We start from the raw sequence: 25,368 nt of genomic DNA, 5'->3' as shown, positions 1-25,368 counted from the left end.
CCCCTAGGATTCCGATCTCACATGCTCTTGACCAGGACCAAAAGTCCTGCTCATTGCTGGCTGGAATTATGTAGTGAGAAAACGTGACTTCTCCTAAGCACTGTCAGACTTGGTGTCCTTCAACATTCCTTGCATCAAGTGCGTTCCAGCCCCTATACCCTTCTAACCTTTGCAGATTCCATTTTGTGTACATTCTCTTCAAAGTCTGATCCTCAGCACCAAGCCCCGTTTTCCACAAGGTTTTGACTCACATCTACAACTTCTCTCCAAGACCTAGGCAATCGACTTCTAGGCATACGGCCTGCATTTATGCCAGTTGTTTTAACGGCCCCCAGTAAAGGAGACTGCAGCAAAGATGACACGATATATGTGATGAGTGTCCTTCCGAAATACAGATATGCTTATGATCTTCTCCTTTGCACTTAATGGACTCCAGCACAGAATAAATAATAAAGAATTACTGCGACACAGTTGAGGCAAATTAAAGTCAACGTATTTGAGACTTCAGCAATGAATTGACACTGGCCCTGAATACCAATTGCAAGTCATAAAGGTAAAGTACAATCAAGGCTTTGGCTGGAGCTCTGGCATTAAGCTGCCCAGGTGGAACCAAATTTAAGTTGAAATTCTGCAGCATTCTGGAGGGCATGCACTGTCCCTCAGCCCAACATGACACTTCGTCAGGCTTCATGCTGTCAGTACTCACCATTCCTGCAGAGCAGGACGGCCAGGGAATCCTGAGAAGATGAATTGATGTAGAGCAAGAGGCTGGGCGCCTGAGCTGTCACAAAGCTAAACGCAATATTTTCCTTGGATGGAGCTGCATCTGTGTAAATCGCCGAGGATGAGAGGCTTATATTTTTGGTCACCGGGTAGGGTTCTTGAAACATATAAGTAACTGAAGCGCCAGCCTCAAAAACAGCAGAAACCTCTGAAACATAGAAGAGGGGAACGCACACATTGCCACATTTAGTCGATTATTCAGGCTAGCAATAACTGTTTATTGTTTGCTAAGCAACAAGCACTATGTGAGGGTTTTTTTTTTACCTGAATTATACACTACGCTTTCCACAATAAGTTCGAAGTGGCAGAAGTCATTACTCTTATTTACAAATGAGAAACACGAGGCTGCAGAGGTTAAGCACCTTGAACAAGGTTGCATAGCTTTAAAAAAGAGAGCTGAGATTTGCAACCTGGAGTTTAGTTCCAGTTTAACATACATTTGCGGTATAACTACCATGTGCCAGGCGGATTTCTCGAGAAGCAAAGATAAACCGTCCCTGCCGCCAGCACCGTAGTGATAAATTTCACTGCGACCTTCCTCGTTTCAAAACTGAGGTTCTAACTGTTCCAGCTAGTGCTTTTCTGGTGTGTTAGGAGGATTGTGAGTGGGTTCTAAGTTACTGAGAATAGGACACTGGAGGAGGCTCTGCAGTAACCCTCTATGGTGTTGGATAAAACGTGAGGATCCATGGAAACAGAAGAGAGAGAATCCATGGAACTAGTAGAAAAGGCATGGGTATTCAACCCCTGGACTCCATTTTTTGGGATGTCTAGGAATTGACATTCGAGTCCAAAAAGAGCTAAGACTTGAGCAAACAGGGCTTCCTATGGGAAACAATTCCTATAGCATCGCACGTTGGTTGGAGTTCTGCCGCCACCATGGAGAAAGGCAGCATCTACAAATTTATGACATTCAATTAGCAGGAATGTGCAAATCACCCACATTCCCTCCATAATATGCTTACTCCAACTGTTGCCACTTTAGTTTGGTGGAACTGGCACAGGATTTGGCTTCAGCCCTAGGTCTGGGCTGGATCAATTTCATACTAGCTGTGTGGTCCCAGGCAAGCTAGTGAATCCTGTGGAGACTGTTTTGGCATCTGGTGGATGGGAAGTGTAACACTTACGTCAACTATATTTCTCAGTGGATAAATGAGATACTGTGTGTAGAGCGCTTCTAACAGTTAGCCACTACAGTGTGAACTTACAGACTTTCCATATTAGAAGAGACTTCAACCTGAACCCATCCCAATTTCCTTCACAAACTATCTGTTTATTGACTGCATACCCAACCCAATGCCGGAATATTTTCTTTCTTTTTTTAAATTTTCATGTGTATTTGTTTATTTTTGAGAGAGAGAGACAAAGCACAAGCAGGGGAAGGGCAGAGAGACAGGGAGAGAGAGAGAATCCCAAGCAGTCTCAGCCTTGTCAGCATAGAGCCCCATGCGGGGCTCAAACTCACTCAGATAATGACCTGAGCCGAAACCAAGGGTCAGATGCCACACTGACTGAGACACCCAGGTGCCCTGAGATATTCTTTTCTTTCAATCAAGGCTGCTCGTAAGTTCTCTTTCAATGTTACTGCCATAGAGTAATATACTATCAGGGCACAGAGGAAAGGTTCCTTTTAGAACAACATAGCTCAGATCTTGCAGCAAACCTTTACCATAAAGATAGCACAATAAACATGAACCCATATTGGCGTGATTGGTTTCTTTTTTTCCTGAATGATATGTGGAATTCACCTAATTCTCCATGAAATTTCTTGATTGAGTTGGTGGCACCTAGAACATAATCAAACCTGGCTTTCCCTTCCTAATTTCATTGCAAATTTGTTCTACCTTTGTGAAAATTCTATAACAGTCTGTAACAGTGCCAAAAAATTAAAGTTGCATATTTATGCATATTGGTGGCAGATTGGGAATACCAGTTCATTTTGACTAAAGGTTCAGAGAAAGTGTTCTGCATTTATCATTCAGGTTACAACATCCGTACTCCTGATTACAAAGATATGCAGCAGAGACTTGTGACAGAGAGGATTCCGGTTAATCATCAGCTTGATTCAAGCACTTTCCTTGAGTGAATTTCCTTGGGGACGTTTGGCCTGCATTTTGAGCTACTATCTCCTCGTTAACAGAATAATGGCTTTTATTTGATGTTGTGTGTGTGTTCAAATATAACTATAATTCAGAGCATTCTGTTATGAATAGCATATTAGATGTGGGCATATACAGATTTCATTTTTTTTCCTTATACTTAGGACAGGAAATTACAATGTAAAGCATTTTTAAGCTAGAAGTATCCTACCAAATTTCTGTCTTCCCTTCTCCCCTAACCCCAGATCTAATTATTCTTAATGTTTAATTATTTTAATGTTTAATATTTAGATACTGTCACTTTCAACATAAAACTTCCTTCAGCAAAACACTGGATTCTATTATTCTCTAAGTTTCTTGTATTTTATAGTCTAAGATTTTAAGCTACCTGATCATATTTAAGCTCCCTGAGTGATTTATCTGAACACACAAAACCACTGGTCTAATTGGAAGAAACATTTTAACTAGATGTGATCATCTAAAACTATGCTGATTACATTCTGAGAAGAAAGCTCATGCATCAAACAAAACAAAACAAACCACAATGAGAGGTAGCCTAGAGTCTGATGTGTGTGTGACAGAGATGGTGATTCCCAGAGCTGCATGTCTCTACGGTCAGAGTAGCCTAATCAGACCGGAAAGAGGAGCTCCACACTGACCAGGAGTAAAGTGTTGAATTATAAGAAACAGCAGGGAAACAGGGTGGCACTGCAGAGAATGTATCTCTGAGCCAGCTGTGGAGTCTGACGGACTGGGAGCTTGGAACCTGGCTGTGCCCCTTCTCCAACAATCTCACGGGATCCCCCCTCAACCTCAGCTCAAAATGTCACCTACTAAGAGGGGTGGATTTAATCTTGTGGTGGGTAGAACAATTGAAGGACATTGTGTAAAAGCAGGACACATAGTAGGAACTCAATGGACAATAGTTGGTCTCAATAATAGGGACACAACTTAGAATGAGTATAAAGGTAATGAGTAGGCCAGTGATTACCTAGAAATTAATCAAGCTGTCATTAATTTGGCAAAACATCCAACTAAAAATAAATGGTAAAATTGGCAATTTGAATGGTGAGTGTATATTTCGTAATATTAGACATGTTTAATTTTTCTTATTGCAAAGATCCTGTGGATCTGTGTTTTTAATAAGCTCTTATCTTTTAGCAATACATATTGTAATATTTATAGACAAAATGATGTGATATTTGAAGTTTGCTTTGAAATAATAAAGGAGGAGGAGGAGAGGATGTGAGTGTATAGATGAAATAAAAATGGCCATGAGTTGGTCATTTTGAAGCTAGATAATGGATGCATGAGGGTTCTGAAACTCTTCTCCCTATTATCATATAGAATTAGGTTTTTTTGTAATAAAAAGCAAAAAAAAAGAAAGATATGATGTCAGGAAGGTAAATAATAAATAATTTTTCAACAGGTTTTTGGCAATTGGTAAAGAGTACCTAAATATGCATACTATTTTTTCACTGAAATTCCATTACGGAGAAAAAATCAATACATGTGTTTATCACAGCATTATTTTTGTGCAAAAATTGGAGCAATCTAAAATTCCAAGACAATAATAAGAGCAAGCGCTCTGTAGGACTTTATTTGCCAGGCATTATCCCAAGTGCTTTGTGAAGTGCTCTTTAAAATGTTCACCACAGGGGCGCCTGGGTGGCTCAGTCGGTTGGGCATCCGACTTCAGCTCAGGTCATGATCTCGCGGTCTGTGAGTTCGAGCCCCACATTGGGCTCTGTGCTGACAGCTCAGAGCCTGGAGCCTGTTTCAGATTCTGTGTCTCCCTCTTTCTCTCGTCTCCCGCTCATGCTCTGTCTCTCTCTTCTCAAAAATAAATAAACGTTAAAAAAAAAAAATGTTCACCACAATCCTCTGTAAAGGATTTTTGAATTTTCTAATTTTTTGGATGAGAAAACCAAGGAATCGGGAGGCAAGTTACACAACCAATGCCACACACTGTAGACTGTAGAGGAGCTAGAAGCTGAATTTAGGCAGATCAAGTGCCAGATTGCAGAATGGCACCACTGTTGCTAAGCTAAATTGCTCTGGGGATAGAATGGGTGACACGAACAGAGGCAACCCCACCAGATGAAATATACTGCAGTCATTAAAACTGATGAATTATATAGAAATGTGTATAAAACGAAATAAAGAAAATTTAGGCATAAAATGTAGATATGAAATGCAGAATTACAGCAGCTAGGTTAAATGCAAAGAAAAGAGCTAGAAGAAAATCAGATTTTCTTTTTAATGCTTGTCTTTGAGGAATTAGATTTTTTATTTTTCTAGATTTCCAAATATATTTCCAGGTAAATTTCCAAATATATTGTCTAACTTTTTAATTGGAAAAAAAAATGACAACAGTATGACAGTTATACCTAGATTCTTCATACAATAGTGGGGGTTGAGGGGGGCTAAAGACAAGCACACATCAATAAATGGTGTTAGAATAGTTGGATATCCATGGGCAAAAGAATTAAATTGAACCCCTGCCTTACACCAGCTACAAAAATTAATTCAAACTGGATCAAACTATAAAAACTCTTAGAGGAAACCATAGACATAAATCTTCATGAGATTCAGTTAGGCAATGATTTGTTAGACATAATACCAAACACAATCAACTAAAATAAAACAATAAGAAGAACTGGATGGTATGAAAATGAAAAACTTTTGTGTTTCACAAGGTATAATGGAGAAAATGAAAATGGGGGAAATATTTACAAAGCATATATCTAATGTGAGAATTATAATCAGAATATGCAAACAATTCCTGCAACTAAAAAAGAAAAGAAAAATAGCTCAATCAAAAACAAGCAAAAATTTAAATTAATGTATCACCAAAAAAGGTATACAGTCAATAAGAACATGAAAGATGTCCAGTGTTATTTGTCATCAGTGAAATGAAAGTCAAAACCACAATGGGATACCATTTCACACATTCACAGTAACATGTCTGTTATTAAAAAGGCAGATAATAACAAGTGTTGGTGAGGATGTGGAGAGATTGGAATCCTTGTACTTTGCTGGTGAGAATGTAAAATGGAGCAGCCACTTTGAAAATAGTTTGCCAGTTTCCTCAAAAAATTAAACATACATTTACCATATGACACAGTAATTCTACTTCTAGGTATATGCCCAAGAGAACAGAAAATATAAGTCCACACAAAAACATATATATGAATGTTAGTAGCATTATTTATAATAACCAAATAAATGGAAACATCCCAATGGCCACCAAGTGATGAACAGATATATGTGTGTGTGTGTGTGTGTGTGTGTGTGTGTGTGTTGGATCCATATAATGGAATAAAATACTCTTTGGAAACAAAAAAGGAACAAAGTACTAAAAAATGCTACAGCATGGATGAATCTTAGAAACATGCTAAGTGAAAGACTCTAGACACAAAAAGGCTAGTGGTTCCATTTATCTAAAATGTCCAGATAGATAAGTAAATCAGTTGTTTTTTAGGGACAGTGGGGAAAGGTGAATGAGAGGTAGCTACTAATGGATATAATATTTATTTTTAGGGTGATAAAAATATTATGAAATTAAATAATGGTGATGGCTATGCAACTTTGTGAATATGCTAAAAATCACTTCATTATACAATTTAAAACGGTGGATTTTAGGGTATAAAAATTACATCTCAATTAAAAAGAGAGAGAGGGGCGCCTGGGTGGCTCAGTTGGCTAAGTGTTGACTTCAGCTCAGGTCATGATCTTGCGGTTTGTGAGTTAGAGCCCCACATTGGGCTCTGTGCAGACAGCTCAGAGCCTGGAGCCTGCTTCAGATTCTATGTCTCCCTCTCTCTGCCCCTTCCCCAGCTCACACTCTGTCTCTCTGTCTCTGTCTCTGTCTCTCTCTCTCAAAAAATAAATAAACATTAAAAAAAAGACACACACAAAGCAGAAAATAATATTTGAATCCTAATACTATATTCCTATACAGAATGAAATTAGGGTTTTGTTTTTTTTTTTTTTTAATTTTTTTTTTTTCCCAACGTTTTTTATTTATTTTTGGGACAGAGAGAGACAGAGCATGAACGGGGGAGGGGCAGAGAGAGAGGGAGACACAGAATCGGAAACAGGCTCCAGGCTCCGAGCCATCAGCCCAGAGCCTGACGCAGGGCTCGAACTCACGGACCGCGAGATCGTGACCTGGCTGAAGTCGGACGCTTAACCGACTGCGCCACCCAGGCACCCCTGAAATTAGGGTTTTTAAAGAGATAAAAGAAACCAAAAAGTGCTGGATGGATCTTCAGCTCTGACATTTATTAGCAAGTCATTAAAACTCCATGAACTTCAATGTTCTCAATATGTTAAATGTGGATGTTAATATCCTCCCCACTAGGCTGGCCATAAGGAATGTATGTTGCAGTCAATAACTACTAACTAATCTCAAGATTATTGTTACTTTGTACTATCATCAGAAACAGGAAGTGGATCAATGGATTATGGTTCTGGCCCAGGCATTGGTAACTCCACCCCACATATTTCCAGTATCTGCCCCCCCTAAGTTACACATGCCCCACTAGTTAATAACATAGAAAAGCACCCTTGTTCAGGACCATCACATAGCTAATGGCTCCCATGGTACACTTCCCTAGGCAATTGGTGTGGCTACAAGACTAGGTTAAAAGGTTTCTTCTACATACTATGCAGGTACTGAATATAAAGGGAATCATTTCCTTAGATTTATGAGAAAGGGGTGAAAGTCTGGGGCTGTGAAATATGAAGCAAGCTGAAAAGGCTAAGCACATATTTGTCTATTTTGCTTATAGATCAAAGTAAAAAATGGGGAGAGAACACAGGCTATTTCAATATATGCAGCAAAAAGATATGGGGGTAGGGACAGAAGATACTTAATCAGAGTTGTTTCAGGGGAAAGAAAAAGCCAATGAAAAATTAGGCTAAATTTAGAACAATATGATCTATGAGATGTCTGACCAATGTCTCTGGAGAAATATAGAACAACACTGTTCTTTTTTTTTTTTTTTTCTTTCAAACATACAACTTGGATATAGATCCTGGAAAACAATGCCAGTATACCTTTGTAACTAGGGCTGGTGGTGTTTATTCTGTATTTGCTTCTTCTGGGACTAGACTAAGGGTGGCATTTAAGGTTTTTTTTTAGGGGAAGTTAATCAGAGACCTCACTCAGGGTGAAAATCCAGTGGTGTCTTTGTGTCTCTTAGCACATTTAATACCTACTGGGATGGGACCACTTTATGTCAAGCTGATGAAGGAAGGGCCCAACACACTGTTGGCCCTAAAGTTTGTACCATTATTTTTTACCCCAACAAATACAATGGTTCTCAACAATAATAAGCAAGTAATTGAATCTGACTGGGGAGAAGGCCAGCGTGAATGATGAAGAGCTTAAATTACAGAGTCCTTCAAAGAGAACACTGAGTGCTCCTCTCTTCTCCATTGTTTTTAAGTTCCAACAGGAAATTGGACTAAATAAAGCACTGTTTGGTAGAGGTGTTTGAGAAATGAGTTTTAATGAATTGACAAGAATTGTGTATAATTGCCATCATTGTTTATATGTAAATGGTGTTTCAAAGTAATTGAAACATTTTAATAGCTTAAATGCTGCTCTTGAAATATTGTGTACATTATTTGTTCAACAAACTTTTTTCTTTCCATCAATAAAATAAACTTTACAATCTTGCGAAGATAGGAGACCTAATCTTTTGCCTTTGTGTTTGAAAAAATACTAAGTGTTTATACTGAATAATCCCATTTTATAGTTTGTAGAGTTATCTTGAATTTTTCTAGAGAATTTACACCATGATCATCACTCCTCGTTCAAGATATACATCCATCATGGTTAGTTTTGCCAATGTAATGAAATAATAAGATTAGGAGGGGATATAGAAAGACACCGGGGCAGGGATTTTGATCTCTGTGTTTCATTCCCAGACCCTTGATGAACTAAATGTGAGTTTCCAGGCAAGGCTTTTAAAGCTTCACACCGTACTCACATCATCTGCAGAATAGGGAGATTTTACTAGATGTATGCTATTGATTTTACTAGATGTATGCTAGATGTCTACTCACTTACCTATAAGCTCTCTATTTGTAAAAAATGCTTTAAAATGACTTTAAGCCTCCTTGAGACACTTCCAGGGGTAGATTCTATAATTCTGTGATTACACGTGTGGGCTAAGGAACTGGAACTGGGAGGATAGTGCACCCCTGGCAATCTGGCTGATACAACAGAAATGAGAGTCCACTTCTCCCAGGCCTCAGCTGGCCCCTGGGCCAAGGAGACATGGTATGCTGTTACTATCTATCCAGTTCAACTGTACTGCCAATGTCAACACACAGTGAGATGGGTATATGTAATTATGCTGAGGAGTTACACAGAGTCTTTAAACAGAGTGAAACTGAAGAAGATAAATGATCGCTTGGGAACTGACTGAGGGCATGAATTGACCGTGGCTTGGAGGCACTAGAATACAACACGGGAAGAACAGAGGTGCCTATTGTACCTTTTTTGCAAAAGGGCCCTTCATATGGTGAATTGGTGCAATCGCACGAGTACCCACTGTACTTCTCCACGCACTTGCCCCCGTTGTGGCAGATGCCACCATAAGTGCTACAATGGCCCGGGCATCCCGGCCGGACTCCAGACGTGACCTTGGCCCTCTCCTCCAGGTCCAACTTCTGCCCATTCAAGTGTAATGAGCGTATGCATCCTAGGAAGCCTTTCTGTCTTGATGATGTTCCCCCTAAGCAGTAAAAAATAAAAGAAAAAAAAAAGTAAGGTATCATACCATTCAATGTTTTAGGTTTAATAGCAAGATACTCATAACAGTTATGTGTCGTTCTGTGGTCCTGCTGTGTTGAACTTTTCAATTATAGTTTCAGGTGAGAATTAGGAATTCAAACAGCATGTGCAAAATGCATTGCATGTCTCTCCAGGCCGGGAAGAAGCTCACCCCAACTCAAAAAAAAAAAAAAAAAAAAAAAGAAAAAAAGAAAAGAAAGAAAGAAAGAGAAAAAATAATATGCTTCACATGGAATCCTGTACCTTACATGTTTCAGACAGAAACTTTCGATCACCATGTTCCTTGCAAATGAAATAAAATGTGTTCTGATGTCGTCTCCAGCAGACTTTTGTCTGAAGTAGAATGCACAAGGGAGATTGTCCCTTCGGACAAAGTGAGAAGCAAGCTGTTAGGCACATGAAGTTAGAACATGGGAACAAGTCTTGCATGGCTCCTGTAGTGCGATGCGAGCCCTGGAAGGAGGGCGGGCTTTGGGACACAGACATGGAGTCATACTCCAGGTCACTAGCTGATTAGCCACACTGACCACTGGATGACCTCATCTTAGCTACTTGATCTGTATAATAATAATAAGTCTGTTTAGTGTATTTTCGTAAAGCTTAGTTAAGAGCATGGAATGCAGTATGTGCTCAATCATTACTCTTTTCTATGCCTTCTCCTGAGCCCTTACAATGACTGGAACCAGTAGGTCATTTATATGTATGTGTATATATAAAGAGAGACAGAGAGCACTATCCTAGCACTTACCTCCAAATTATTATTTGGAAGAGAAATTTCTCCTTCTGGAATACAGAACCGGATTATAACCCAACTTTTCTGCTGTGGGTACATTCTGAAGTTATCAGAGAGATTCACAATGCTCTTTGCAAATTATTTAAGAATGGAGTAGATTCCAAGTGACAGAGGATTTTGTTACCATTGGGAACCCAGGACTCTACTATCCCAAACCTCAGATATCAGAAAAATGTGAACAGAGAGACAATAAGCCAAGAAATTAAACTAAATCTCATCAGGAGATATTTATTTTTAATTTTTTAATGTTTATTTGTTTTTGAGAGAGAGAAAGACAGAGCATGAGCAGGGGGAGGCGGATGGGCAGAGACAGAGGCAGAGGGGGGTGGGAGACACAGAAACTGAAGCAGGCTCTGGCCTCTGAGTGGTCAGCACAGAGCCTGATGCAGGTCTTGATCTCCTGAACTGCAAGATCATGACCTGAGTGGAAGTCAAACGCTCAACTGACTGAGCCACACAGGCACCTCCACACCCCCAATCAGGATATATTTATTTATTTGGTGCTTGGAATCATGGGAGATCCCAGAGAAGACACAGACCCAGACTGCCTTTAAAAACAAAAGTTCTAGTCCAAATTCAACACTGTGGCCTCAAGTCCACACACATGAATAAAGGGAGGATACACTTAGGTCTTCAAGGTCTATAAAGTGTACTAATAAAGAGAAAAAAATAATAATAAGAGCAGGACCAACTTATCATTTATTTTCTGTATCCATCAACTCTCCTTTCTGAGCCCCATTCATTTCTAGTCCTACAATCCTATTAAATCTTGGTCTAGCAAATGCCCACATAAAAATATATTCCCACCAGGGTGGATACAGATGAGAATTCCAAATGTGTCATCTCAGAAGAGGAATATAGATGCTAAAGCAAGAAACAAAGCGGTAAGTTGAAGAAATAAGTCAGGTAACCTAAAATTTCCTGGCATCCGTCAGCCTGGCAGGCTGGACAAGGAAATAATTGGAAATGGGGATGATGGGAAGGTACCGTGGGGTTAAGGGGGTTTTGTGCCTTCCCTGAATCACACCAGGCCTACAGACACATCAATATGTGTACGGCAGTCACTGGCTGCATCCACAGACAGACATAACGTTGCTAAAGGATTAATCGAGTCTTTTATTCTGAAATAATGGTGAAACTCTACTGTATTTTCAGTTCTGATAAGCGATACCCAAAGAGGGCCAGGAGGTCAAACCCAAATTGCATTCTCCTGCCTGTATCAATTTGAGGGAGTAAATCTCCTTTCAACCGCAAGATAAATCAATTATAAATACAAGCAGATCATAAAGGAAGGCTCATTATTTCTTTCCCAGAGATTGTACAGAATAAAGAGGGGAGGATTGATGTAGTCAACCATTTTGCCTCCCCTCTCCCACCCCTTATTTTGTAGTTACTCTCTGCAGTAGATTTGAATAACTCTTCATACATCTTGTTAGGGGCATTTTGCTTCTAGCAGAGGTGGAAATGCAAGACCTATTGCACATTTTCTCGTGTGTGACTTAGTCAACAAGTTTATAAATGGAGACAAGAGTGGCTGGGGTGGTTTCTCTGGTAGAAATGTGCTCCTTGAGGGTTGAGACATACGGAACATAGAGAGAATGACCTAAAACAAGAGGAGCATTTCATTCCCAGATGCTGACAAAACAAATGACACAATGAACTATGAACTAAGTTACACAACAAACTAACTTTCAGGGTTCACCTGACTGCTTTTCATTCTTTACGAACGGTAAAAAGCTAGAGGTCAGGCTTCTCTTTTCTCTTCCTGGAGAGGTAATAGGTAGACTGAGAATAGAATAATTCCAGAAAGATGCCCCTCACCCACACACTCACACCCAGTCAGGTTGCTAGATCTCTCCATTTTCTGATGTTGCCTGCTACCTGTAGAGTATTGGTGTAGATGTGAACCTTCTGTGAAACTTGAATAGGATACAGAAATGTAGCCACAATCTTCCCACCCCCTCCTTCCACACAGTCCTCCCCCTGCCCCCTCCCAACCTAGCCCTGCGGATTTGCTCTCCCAGCTATCTCTGGCTCCATCTACTTTTTTTTTTTTTAATTTTAGTGTAGTTAACGTAAAGTGCCATCTGCTTCTTTATACACCTAGAGCCATAGTCCTAGTACAATGCTCCTCACTCCGACTTGACTCCCTTTGACAACCTTCCAACTGATCTTTGTACCCTCAGTCCCGATTCTTCCCATCCATTCATTACTTTGGACTCGGCTATTTCTATTTAATGCTCTTCAGAGACTACTGATTGTCCTCAGGATCAAGTTCAGATTCCTTAGCACAGATGGTACAGTATGAAAGATCTAACCTTCATTTACCTCTCTAGCTCTCCCCCTCCCCCCGGCCCATTTTCCCTTCTCTGACTTCAGTGCACCGGGCCTTCTGAACTACTAGAGGCTCCCCAATGCCCTATGGTCTTGACTTTGGATCTCTTCATGTACTTGCCATAATGTGGTATGTTATCATCTCCATGCATTCCACAATCCCATTACTCCACCCTTGTCTTTATACACACACACCTGCATTCATATACACACATCCCTTCCTCACATAGTTTCTGCAAACCCAGTATTTAGTTATTTTATTTAGTTGTCACTTTTTTAAAAATGAGAAAAAAATTTTAAATTCGAATAAATCTTTGAAAAATCAGAAGAGATGTTAACAATGAACCTGCTTTCCTGCATGGCAAATGTCAGCTGTAGCCACGCTGTGGTCAGTTCCTTTAAGACAGGGACTCCCATCCCCACTTGGCCACATTCTCCTCCGGGACCACTTCATTCATTCATATGGCCTTCCCTGCCCTTGCAGGTATTTGATTTTTAAGCTGCTGCTCTAAGCTCTAAGATACTTTTCTCTTTACTCACCTGAATCTTGTCTACAGTTCACTAAAAGGTTGGAACAACAAGAAAAAACAACAACAACAAAACTGTAGCGTCATACTTAAAGCAACTGAAAGTCATGATTTCGAGGTTTGTAGTTAATCTGCAAGCTGACCACGAATCAGAACAATTCTTCTAATTTAAAATAAAAGTTACATTTCAAACATACTTGTCTGCTAGAAACTTTAAAAATAACTCATTGAGAGGTGCCTGGGTAGCTCAGTTGGTTAAACATCCAACTTCAACTCAGGTCATAATCTCGCAGTTCATGAGATGGAGCCCTGCGTTGGGCTCTGTGCTGACATCTCAGAGCCTGGAGCCTGCTTCAGATTTTGTGTCTTCCTCTCTCTCTGCCCCTCCCCCACTCATGCTCTGTTTCTCCCTGTCTCAAAAATAAATAAACATAAATTAAAAAAATTAAAACAATAAGATAAAATTAACTCATTGAATACCCCAAGGAAAAGAAGGCATTCTTCAAATTATTCACATTGTATAGCTGAGGAAACAGTGTCAGAGAGATTGTTTTGGCCAGAGTCAAGAATCAAACAGATTTTCTTTTTTTTTTATTAAAAAAAGTTTTTTAACATTCATTTATTTTGAGAGAGAGAGACAGAGCACAAGCACTGGAGGGGCAGAGAGAGAGAGAGGAAGACACAGAATCCAAAGCAGGCTCCAGGCTCTGAGCTGTCAGCACAGAGCCCAACCCGGGGCTTGAACTCATGAGCTGTGAGATCATGACCTGAGCTGAAGTTGGACACTCAACCGACTGAGCCACCCAGGGGCCCCTCAAACAGATTTTCTGTGGCAGAGCCAGGTGTCGGACTGGGGTCTCTTGACCTTCAAAGCCTGCATACCTTGAAAGCTCTAAAATCCTAAAATGAATGAAATGATTAGACAACTTGAGTCATTCCTATAACCAAGGGATCCTTCTACCTTCTTACCTTTACCTCTACCATGTTCCCCCCCGCCTCCATCAAGTAATATACACATAGGCATTTATTCTTTTGACTTCCACCTCACCCTTCTGGATAACTATCGCTATTGCTTAGCTTGTTGGCCTAGCGAGAAGCAATTCTGCCTGAGACTCTTCAGCTGGCCCTTGGTATCAAGCATGTTCATTGTGATGATATTTCCTTGAACTACATACAAAGGTCACTATCATCATTCTAAGCCTGTCTTAGAAAACCTCCATGTGTCAGCTCCATACATGCTCATCGCTTCCAGAGGAACATCTCAATTTTGTTCTGGTCTTTGGCACCAAGTGCAACAGCCTCTGTTTCTCTCGTGGGTGCCTGTTCTCTTTCCTCCTCACGCTCAAGCAAAACTCCTTCGTTGAGGTCTCCTCTACAGGTAAAACACTGAATGTGCCAGGTTGGGCTCTGGATTCACAAAGATAATAACTCTTTCTGTTTTTCTACCTTTCTTCCTTTCTTTCTTACTTTTTTGACGTTGAACTTGGAGTAGCTTTTTTTTATATGAATCACAATAGCTAAATTAAGTACAGGTACATGTACCACCTAGATTCCAAATTCTAAAGTGACAGAGGATTTAGCATATACCTAATGGATAAAAGCAAATACACTAACCATCATTTGTCTTCTGCTTTTATCCTGCCCGTCCAACTGACAGTTTTGGTACCAGAAGGAAATCCTAGGAGAAACTTTCATTCCAAAATATGATTTTCTTAAAAACAAGGCATGTGTCTGGTTGAGTTTGGCCAGATATAGTGATTTCTTGCTCAAAAATCAATCAAGACACTCTATGTAACAATACAGGTGGCACTAACTCGATGTTTAAAAGGTCAAATAACGATGCAATAGTCAAGTTGAACTAAAAGCTTACTTCTTATACAGCACGTTCTATGCACTGTGCTTCACAGACATATTCTGATTTAATCCTCACTACAAACTGGGACCTCAAATAAAATACGGATCCTCCTCAAAAAATTGGGAAAGGGATTGCTAACTTAGAATCACATAACAACAGATTGAAAGTATTTCCTATTTGTTTGGTGGAAATGAATGTTGTGAAAAACCTATCAAGAATAATTCAGCAATGTGTATCAAGAGCCATGAAAACATTATTATCATTGGCCTTATTCTACCTTTTTAAACAAATATCCCAACATGGAGCTAGTGGTGATGATTACACCCCAAAATAATTAATTTAGCTTCATACATAGTCATTACAAATAGTGTATTATGTGCACAAATAGTATAATTATCTACCTAGAAAATCCCCTCGAAACAATAATGACAAATTATTACAATTAAAAATATAAGAATGTGGATGGATATAAACATCAACCTGCGAAATCAATCATGGTTCTATACAGCAACGATAACCAACTGGAAGACGGAATAGCTAGGAAAAAATCCTATTTAACAACAAAAGCAGCAAAGCACCTTGAAATTAACAAGATGTGTGTATATAAAGGAAATGATACAATTTTACCTTCACTCCTAAGGATACCTGAAGAAACAAAACATGCTTCAGTATGAGTCAGTAATGTATAGCTAGTTTCTTTAACACAATACAATCTAATCAATAGCCCCCAAAATTATTTTCATAGAACATGAAAAGCGAAATCTAAAACCCCACAAGAAGAGATACAGGATTAAAAACAGGAGTGAAGTAGGTGTGTGTGTGTGTGTGTGTGTGTGTGTGTGTGTGTACGCACGCATGTGTAAGGGGAAACCTTTCCTATTCAGTATCAAAATATGCCCTGTAAGTGTGTGCCCTGTAAGTTGTGCAGTACTTAGGGGAAAAAATCTATGTAAATAAAACAGAAACCAGAAATTTCTGGGTTTTGTTTTTGGTTTTGTTTTTGTGTTCGGTTTTAGTAAGCTCTAGAGCCAACGTGGGGCTGGAACTCTTGACCCTGAAATCAAGAGTTGAATGCTTTCATGACTGAACCAGCCAGGCACCCCAAGAAACTAGAAACTTCTAAGAATTCCAGAAACAGACTCTTTATATAGAAAGATGGCTTTTACATTATAACATACATTAGAGTTCTAAGTAACTAGGAAAAAGAGGAACCATGAAATAAATGGAGATGGGAAATTATTTTGGAAAATAAATAAAATTACAATCCTACCTCAAAACCTTAAACAAATTCCAGATGCATTAAGGATATAAAATAAACATGGCAACAAAACAAGCAAAAACTGAAAATATTAGGTAAAACACTAGACAGCAGTTTAATATGCTATTCATATTGACATGCTATGGTCTCCGAGGCATATTTGAAGCCAAAAAGCAAACGAAAACAAACAAACAAAAAACAGTGAGAAAGCTGTGGTATAATACCTACAAATATATCGTTTATGTAAATATAGCCACAAATAATAATATTGTACAGTGCTTCCTCAGGGTACTTAAATGTATGTAAGAACATTGAACACTGTCTAGAAAGTCTCATACTGGGCTAATATCGGTTGCCTCTAATAAGAGTATTTGGAGGTATTATTGACTAATTCTCAGTGAACATGTATTTGCATATTGATTGTACCCTTTAAAATAAATCTTTTCATTTATTATGTACATTATGTATAATGCTGTTGCTCTCCTTTTTCTAAAAGTCATTTTGGAAGTAATCTTCTATCAAGTTTCAAATATAACTCCTTGCTACAGAATTGTGTATATCTCTGAAAGCCATTTATTAATCCACGTGGTATTTGGGCATTAAGGAAAACCTGTCTCAGCATCAGCATGTTTTTGTCTGGAGTGTGGGTCAGGGTGTGTCAGAGGTATTTATCTTGCTACTTGGGTTTTCTGTAAAGTAAAGAGGCTTGCTTTTTTGTTGTTTTTTCTTCAAGACTACCAGCTAAAAAACAAATATTTGCTTTCTTTTTAACAGAATGGTGGCAGGGCCCAACATTTTGCCCAGGCAGAGCGCTAAATATGCACTCTGTGGAAATACTCTTTTGGTTATTATTTACATCCAGGAGGAGGGGGAAAGACAAGCAAGCACTTGAATGGTGCTTCTGTTTCTGTTGCTAATGTGGAGCCATAGGGAACAAATCCCACTGCAGTTCAAGGTGGCTGATTAGGGTTTTGCATATCATCTAGAGGAACCCCTGAAGGAATATCAAGATGATGAGGCAGCAAAATTCCCATAATCCTAACGATGGGTCTAGAGTAGCCATGGGAGCCATTTTGACGAACAGGAACATGTCCCATCTTGCCAAGATGAGTGCCAAGCCATGCCTCACCGTACTCCCCTCTGCCAGTTTTTGAAGATGAAAAATCACTATCAAAAATAGCTTTAAAGAAAAGACACAAAGGTTCCCGTGAAAGAGGAGCCTTCCTGCAAGGGCAATGGAATGAAAAATACTGTATGAGCTTCCGGTCTTTTCTAGAATCAGCTGGAGCATCTACATTCTTCCCAGCTGGCTGCCCGGCGACATCCTTGTCCTATTAGCACCAATGTCTGGATTTTCTGTATGCTAGGGCCCCTGGCAGTCACTGGCTAGTTTTCTCCAGGATGGCCTTACTGAGAACAAATACGGTCCCAGGAGCTAAAGCACACACCCATTTAAAGAAATCAGCAGATAAAGAAAAAGCTCTATAATTATGAGCTTTCAGAATTTTCCCCAATCTTTCACCTGACCCAGAGCAATTTTATGAGTGATACCAGGAGATCCTAAAATATTTTAAAAAAAGCCTGAAATTCACTAAATACGAGAGTAGCAATGGCAGGTCAGGGCCAACCAGTTCTCAAGTCCAATCTATTAACGCTGTCATGACATTTTGATGCATTTGTGCAGTAATCACTCTGGGTCTTTTTCTTATCCCAAGCTTTCTTTGGGGAAGTGATGGCTGCAGTGTGACTAGGGATGTACCATCAAACGTGTGTGTTCTTTTGCCAGAAAAAAAAAATTAGCTGTAACTTGGAAATTAAGCAAAAAATATGGATGATGTTTATCTAGTAGAGATGCAAATAATTTCTTTCCAGTAGAACAGATAACTCCAAAGATGGCCTGATTTGAGCAACACTTGTATATTTAACACCAAAACCTTATCCTAACTTTTTTTGTTGTTGTTAAATTGCCTATACATATCCTAGATTTTCAGATGCTCTCTGAACCGGCCATCACATCTTACTGGCTTCCTCGCTAACAAATGAGTTAAATAAAGTCTCTGACACAAGTTTATTTTCTATTTGCCCATGACTCATGATTTTATATATTTGAAGACTATTTGTATATATTTAATGATTATTTATTTTGATACAGAGCAAGAGAAAGAGAGAGAGAGAACGTGAATGGAAGAGGGGCAGAGAAAGAGAGAAACCCAAGGTTCCTGAGATCATGACCTGAGCTGAAATCAAAGGTCAGATGCTTAACTGATGGAGTCACTCTGGCGCCCCTTGAAGATTATATTTTAACACATATTACAAGCATCAGTTAAAATGTTGTTCTTATTATGAGAACTTAAAAACTGTGATGGACAAGTCTTCATCCCCCAATGTATAGTAAGTAGAATAATAATAATAATAATAATAATATAAATATAGGGAGCTTTTAGTCTTTGTAAACATGAGGCAAGCTGGATGTATATCATCCACATTTCCCTCTTGGAATGCAGGTATCCAGAGAGGCTAAATGGCCTTCAGGAATAAAAGGAAGGAAACAAGGTAGCTTTGCTGAAAAGAAGGTAGCAAAGAAAAAGAGGGTGAATAGACCCAGAGGCAAAAAGTGATGGAACCAGACCAAAACCATTATGCAGCTTGCTCTGGAGGGAAGGAAAAGCTATGGATGTCAGGGACCCCAGAATATTGGCGGTATTGTAAAAAGAAATGGAAACACACACAAATATAATCCATCCATTGGCCTGCACTATAACTTCTAGAAAGGGGCTCCTCTAGGGCAAGAGCTTTTTCTTACTCAGGATTGTGTAGGTGAGTACCCAGTGAGTAGACAGCCAAATCTGGCCTTCAGGGCAACAACTTCACCCTACCAGTAGTGTCAACTCCCACCTGTTTGATAACTTAATTTCCCCAGGGAGGGATATGAAGATGAAAGGCAGGGAAGGGAGGGTCTCTGAGGACAAAGGTTTTGGGGGATGGCAAGTGGAATGGGAAGCAGAATGGCACTGGACCCCATTGCTTTAAGATACTTTAAGATGCTTCAGGGCTCAAAGTAGGGCTCTGGTGCAATGCAGATGGCAGCGGGGAATGTGCTGTCCTGAGGCTCCCCTAGGAAGAGGCCACTCACGGGTACCCAAATAAACAACAGGACAGGAAAGCACTGCCTGCTTTGAGGTTTTGGACATTTGGGCTCCAGTCGTACTCCTGGAAACCTGAATAAGCAAGTGACTGGCCAATCTGAGAGAAGTGTTCCCTGCACACCGAGTTGTGCACACGATTCCCAGGCTGCCTTCTAAGCACCGATTCCTTTAGAGACTGTACGAAGACTCCTACTAACCTCATTCCCCAGTGTAAGGAGGAGAGAGGCAGGGAGTCAGCACACACATGTATGAGGGATACAGTCTGGAAGCTGCCTCCAGATCAGACTTGAGAGCCACACCCCCTTAGCTCTGCTCACCACCCGCCCCTGCCCTCACCCTTGAATATCAACCCTATACTGCACCCTATGGGAACCTTAATGGTTCCCTAATGGGAACCTCTGCTCCCCATTCAAAGCCTGTACTTTTATTAAAAATTTTATTTATTTATTTATTTATTTATTTATTTATTTATATGCTTATTTATTCTTGAGAGAGAGAGAGAGAGAGAGAGAGAGAGACAGAGTATGAGTGGGAGGGGGCCAGAAAGAGAGAGAGGAGGGAATACACAGAATCTGAAGCAGGATCCAGGCTCTGAGCTGTCAGCGCACAGCCCAACATGGGGCTCAAACTCACGAATAGCAAGATCATGACCTAAGCCAAAGTCGGACGCCCATCCAACTGAGGGACCCAGGTGCCCCTAAAGCCCGTACTTCTTAAATAGCAAATGAATCTTATTTTCATGCTCCTGTTGTCCAGCCCAGGGCTGAGAGCAGAATGTACATTCAAAAAAAATAAATAAATAAAAAATAATAATGAATTGTGACCAAAAGAAAAAGAAATAGTGAGAGAAAAGAGTAAGGACACAGTGGCAGATGGAATGGGGCATCAGACATCTTGCAGTGAGCATTTTCTCCCCAATCCAGCAAAAATGGTGCATAACCTGCTATAAAGAATGTCTTGGTCCTCAGGCACCTGGGTGGCTCAGTTGGTTAAGTGTCCGACTTTGGCTCAGGTCATGATCTCATAGCTCATGGGTTCAAGCCCCGTGTAGGGCTCTGTGCTGACAGCTCAGAGCCTGCAGCCCGCTTTGGATACTGTATCTGCCTCTCACTCTACCTCTCCCCAGCTCATATTCTGTCTCTCTCTCTCTCTCTATCAAAAATAAATAAACATTAAAAAAAAGAAAAAGAAGAAGAATGTATTAGTCCTTCAGGTGTTTTGCACAAGGAAGGAAGAGGGGATAAGGCTGATACGTGACAGAATAAAAAATAAACTTGCCTTAAAATACTACTTCAATTAAAACAAAAACTGAAAATTACTTCAATTGAAAACAAAACAAAATAAAACAAAACTGGGTTGGCTTTTTGCTGCTGCCTCACTGGCAACAGGGGCTCAGAGAAGGACAGTCTCTGAAGGTCATGCCGGCTCAGATGTCTCCACAAATGGGTGTCGGATGTGGTCGGCTTTCAGTTTATTTCATGAAACTTACAGTATCATTGAATCACAAATGGAGGGACTTGTCTGGGCACATTCTCTGATCTGATAAATGAGCCCATCTTTGCCCACTAGAGCACAGGGAAAACAATAGCAACCGCCATGTGAATCCAGTGAAAACCCCTCAGAGCAAGCTTGTGGATACCATGTAACAATTTGAAAGCCGGGTTTTGAAAATTCCTTTACCTTTGAAAGCTGGTTGCTAAGACAACGGCAGTTGTAACTTTCCCTTTTACAAAGGCCCTACCCCAGCTTTTGGGGCATTCACATATCAGATACACTACCATGTGGGGACACTTTTGCTGATTTGCGCAAAGGAAGGATAAAACCCAGTGTGGGGCAAGATCCCTCCCCTGGGAGCTTTTACACTAATTGAATGTGTCCTTTAAATGTCAAACCTCATAAATTTCCAGGCCAAGCAGTGCCTCATTATCCCACTGGGGTGGGGCCACAAATAATTTCCCATTTAAAATGATTTTGCTTGCAACTCCCAATTAATAAACCTTGATAGAGAATTCCAAGTAGGAGAAAAATTTAATCTTTGGAGTTGATTTGTGGAGTATTGATTATAAAGCCCGGTGGCAGATGGAATAACTGAGGCTCTGTAAAGGTAACTGACTTAAAATAAAGCTAGTAGCTGTGGTGTCTGGGTGGCTCAGTTGGTTAAGCATCTGACTTCGGCTCAGGTCATGATCTCACAGTTTGGGAGTTCAAGCCCCGTGTGGGGCTCTGTGCTGACAGCCTAGAGCCTGCTTTCAGTTCTGTGTCTCCTGCTCTCTCTGCCCCTCCCCTGCTTGCACTTTGTCTCTGTCTTTCAGAAATAAACATTTAAAAAATTTTAAAAAAAGGTATGAATGAACACAATGCAAACTTGACTCCAAGGATTCCATCAGCTTTAAAGAGTGTTTCAGAGAAGAAAGGGGAAGAAGGCATTATATTATGGTTAATTTTGGGGAGACATGAGGAATACATTTTGCTTAAGAAGATTACTATGATTAAAAAAAAGTGTGTGTGTGTGGTTGTGTGTGGTTGTGTGTCTTGTGCAAGAAATCTCTATGATTCTGGCTCAGGTTGGGCTTTCCAGCAAGCAGGCTATGGATGGATGTAAAGGGGAGAGTGGTATGTTAAAGATGCCCTTGGGAACCACACCTGTGGATGGGAGGGGAGGAAATCAGGGGTGGGCAGAGAGGGTGAGAGTGGCAGTGCAGGCCTGACATTAGACTAGAGCAGCCCACAGAGAACACTAGAGCTAGAAAAGCCCATCAGAGATGTGCCCCCTTGGGTCAAAATGGCCAAACCTTTATACCCTGGACTCAAATGGTCGTTGCATGTGGGCTTCCTTGCCAAGGATGTGGCTTTGCCCTGGTGTTTCTCTGCAACCGAGGCAGTGCCTGAAGGGGCAGACACGAGAAAAATGTGTGCCAACAGCATTCCTGTGACAGGCAACAAGTAATCCTTGAAAGGGGACTTTAGCAGCACATTCCTGGGTCTACCACGAGTTCCTAAGCCTCTCTCTGCACCATAAATAGGTCCTGAGATGACCCTCACCATGTAGCCTGACACATGGCTGATGGAGGAGAAAACTGAATCCAAATGTGGCCCTTCTCATCTCTTCTGCAAAACCACCTTCCCCTACACAAGTGGTTTTGAAGCCAAATCCCTTCCTCCCCGGATCAGAAGGAACTTGGTAACAACATGAGAACTGAGTGTAACACTTTGCTGAAGATTGTGGTTACATTTCTTCCCCTCTATCACTCTGTTCAGGGCTTCTCACCTCCTTCCTTGAATCCTCAACTTTGTCACCAAAGCCTTGGAGAAACCAAAACAGGATCACTAGGTGGTAGGTGGGGTCCCAGTATCCACATGCCTTGTTGGGTCTGCTTTGTTCCAACCTGGACTTTCTCTGATTGCTAACTCAATGGCGTCTTGGCTTAGGGAAAGGCACAAACAACTTCTCACCTCCCTCTGTCCCTCAGACTGGGCCCTTGAATGTCCGGGAGTACTGACTTTATTTTCCAGAAAGATCTGGATTTACTTTCTTTTTATGATTATCACCCCAGCGCTACAGAAATGACACTGCCCTAATTTTTTCTTTAGTCATAAACTTTGATGATGGCATTGCTAGAGGAATGCTTCTAGCGTTGGGTTTTTGTGTAGTCTTAACCTCCGGGCTTCTCTCCCTGGGTTGCATGAGAAAATGATGCCGTTTGCCACACTGTACCCTCCTTTAAAAAAGACAAGACTTGTGATAACATTTTACCGAAGGCAATCAATCAATCAATCAATCAAACCAAATAAGAAAACACTTTACTGGCCATTGTCAACCCAATGGTCTGTACCAGCATATGATGAAATCAGTTTCAGTTAAAACAGAAGAGGTTGTAGGTAAACATTTCAAGTAAGTGTCTGGACCCTTGGCGGGGGCGGGGGGTAAAAAACACTAAAATGGGCTATTGGTATAGGTTAAATGGATTCAACTGTGAACACCTTAAAGAAGAGACAAAATTCTGCAGAAGGGGTCATTTAACCATCCACTCCTCTGAATATAAAAACAGAGCCAATGTTCTTTCAAAACACTTTCAAGCTATAAGAGTGTGATTTTGTGGAGCAGGGGTATTGGGGAAGGAAAATGCATGAGGAACCTGGTAGTTCATCACTGTTTTGTGTGTACTGGCTGTTCCTCTAGGTACTTCATATGTAGCAACGAAGCAAAGCATAGAGTCCTGATGGACTCCTTACCTTTGAGAAACTAAACTTGTTTGGTACATTAGATGTTATAATCAGAAATGTATAGGACGTTGAGAAGACAATGATTTCTTTTAATGACAGACGTAATGGTAAGTAAGATCCTCCAGGCACAGTGGCTTATATAATAAGTAGGCTAAAAAGTAATTTTTCAGTGACTTTTTAATGTGAAAGGGATATCTACCTCCTCCTGTGCTTTGCAACACATTATATCCTCTCAAATAGAAAACTCTACTGGCCTGCATCAGGAAAGCCATCCCCTTGAGGCACTCACGAGGATAAACGTAAGTGACTTCTCATATACTCTGGCAGCTCGTGTGTGTGTGTGTGCCAGAACCCACTTACATGGTGCCAGAGCTGAGTGTTACTGTTCTCTTTCCTGACTGGCTTCACCACTGACCCCTCCAAGTCAGTCATGCTTCACCTGAAAATAGGATGAAACAGTTCCCCACCAGCATCGAGGTAGGAACAGAAGTTTTAGGGATCATTTTAGACTTTATGATGTATCAAGAATCATTTTGTTTTCTTTCACAGTCTAGTATTTTCCCCAAGGAGCTAGAAATTGGGAACTGCAGTTTCCTTTGACATACATACACAACTGAGTGCAAAACAACAACAACAACAACAACAAACAACTCCAAAACAAAAGTCCATGAAAGGGAGCAATCAACAAAAACTAAAAGGCAACCGACGGAATGGGAAAAGATATTTGCAAATGGCATATCAGACAAAGGGCTAGTATCCAAAATCTATAAAGAACTCACCAAACTCCACACCCAAAAAACAAATAATCCAGTGAAGAAATGGGCAGAAAACATGAATAGACAATTCTCTAAAGAAGACATCTGGATGGCCAACAGGCACATGAAATGATGCTCAATGTCGCTCCTCATCAGGGAAATACAAATCAAAACCACACTCAGATATCACCTCACGCCAGTCAGAGTCGCCAAAATGAACAAATCAGGAGACTGTAGATGCTGGAGAGGATGTGGAGAAACGGGAACTCTCTTGCACTGTTGGTGGGAATGAAAACTGGTGCAGCTGCTCTGGAAAACACTGTGGAGGTTCCTCAAAACTTAAAAATAGATCTACCCTATGACCCAGCAATAGCACTACTAGGAATTTACCCAAGGGATACAGGAGTGCTGATGCATAGGGGAACTTTTACCCCAATGTTTATAGCAGCACTTTGAACAATAGCCAAATTATGGAAAGAACCTAAATGTCCATCAACTGATGAATAGATAAAGAAATTGTGGTTTACATACACAATGGAATACTACCTGGTATTGAGAAAGAATGAAACATGGCGTTTTGTAGCAACGTGGATGGAACTGGAGAGTGTTATGCTAAGTGAAATAAGTCATACAGAGAAAGACAGTTACCATATATTTTCACTCTTATGTGGATCCTGAGAACATAACAGAAGACCTGGGGGAGGGGAAGGGAAAAAAGGTTAGAGAAGGAGGGAGGCAAACCATAAGAGACTCTTAAAAACTGAGAATAAACTGAGGGTTGAT

The 25,368-nt window shown here is 40.4% G+C and overlaps 1 protein-coding gene across 1 annotated transcript in view; it reads right to left on the bottom strand.

Moving 5' to 3' along the window:
- The window catches only part of CNTNAP5 (contactin associated protein family member 5), a 243,413-nt gene that overhangs the window by 99,001 nt on the left and 119,044 nt on the right, over positions 1 to 25,368 (bottom strand). The window contains exons 6-7 of the mRNA XM_049615751.1: positions 9,395 to 9,634; positions 707 to 931 (exon numbers count right to left, since the gene is read on the bottom strand). Coding sequence (XP_049471708.1) covers positions 707 to 931; positions 9,395 to 9,634 — 465 coding nt within the window. The remainder of the gene's footprint in view (positions 1 to 706; positions 932 to 9,394; positions 9,635 to 25,368) is intronic.

The sequence above is a fragment of the Panthera uncia genome, assembly GCF_023721935.1.
Source record: "Panthera uncia isolate 11264 chromosome C1 unlocalized genomic scaffold, Puncia_PCG_1.0 HiC_scaffold_3, whole genome shotgun sequence".
Classification (NCBI taxonomy): Eukaryota; Metazoa; Chordata; class Mammalia; order Carnivora; family Felidae; genus Panthera; species Panthera uncia.
This window is presented reverse-complemented; position numbering and strand designations above follow the sequence as displayed.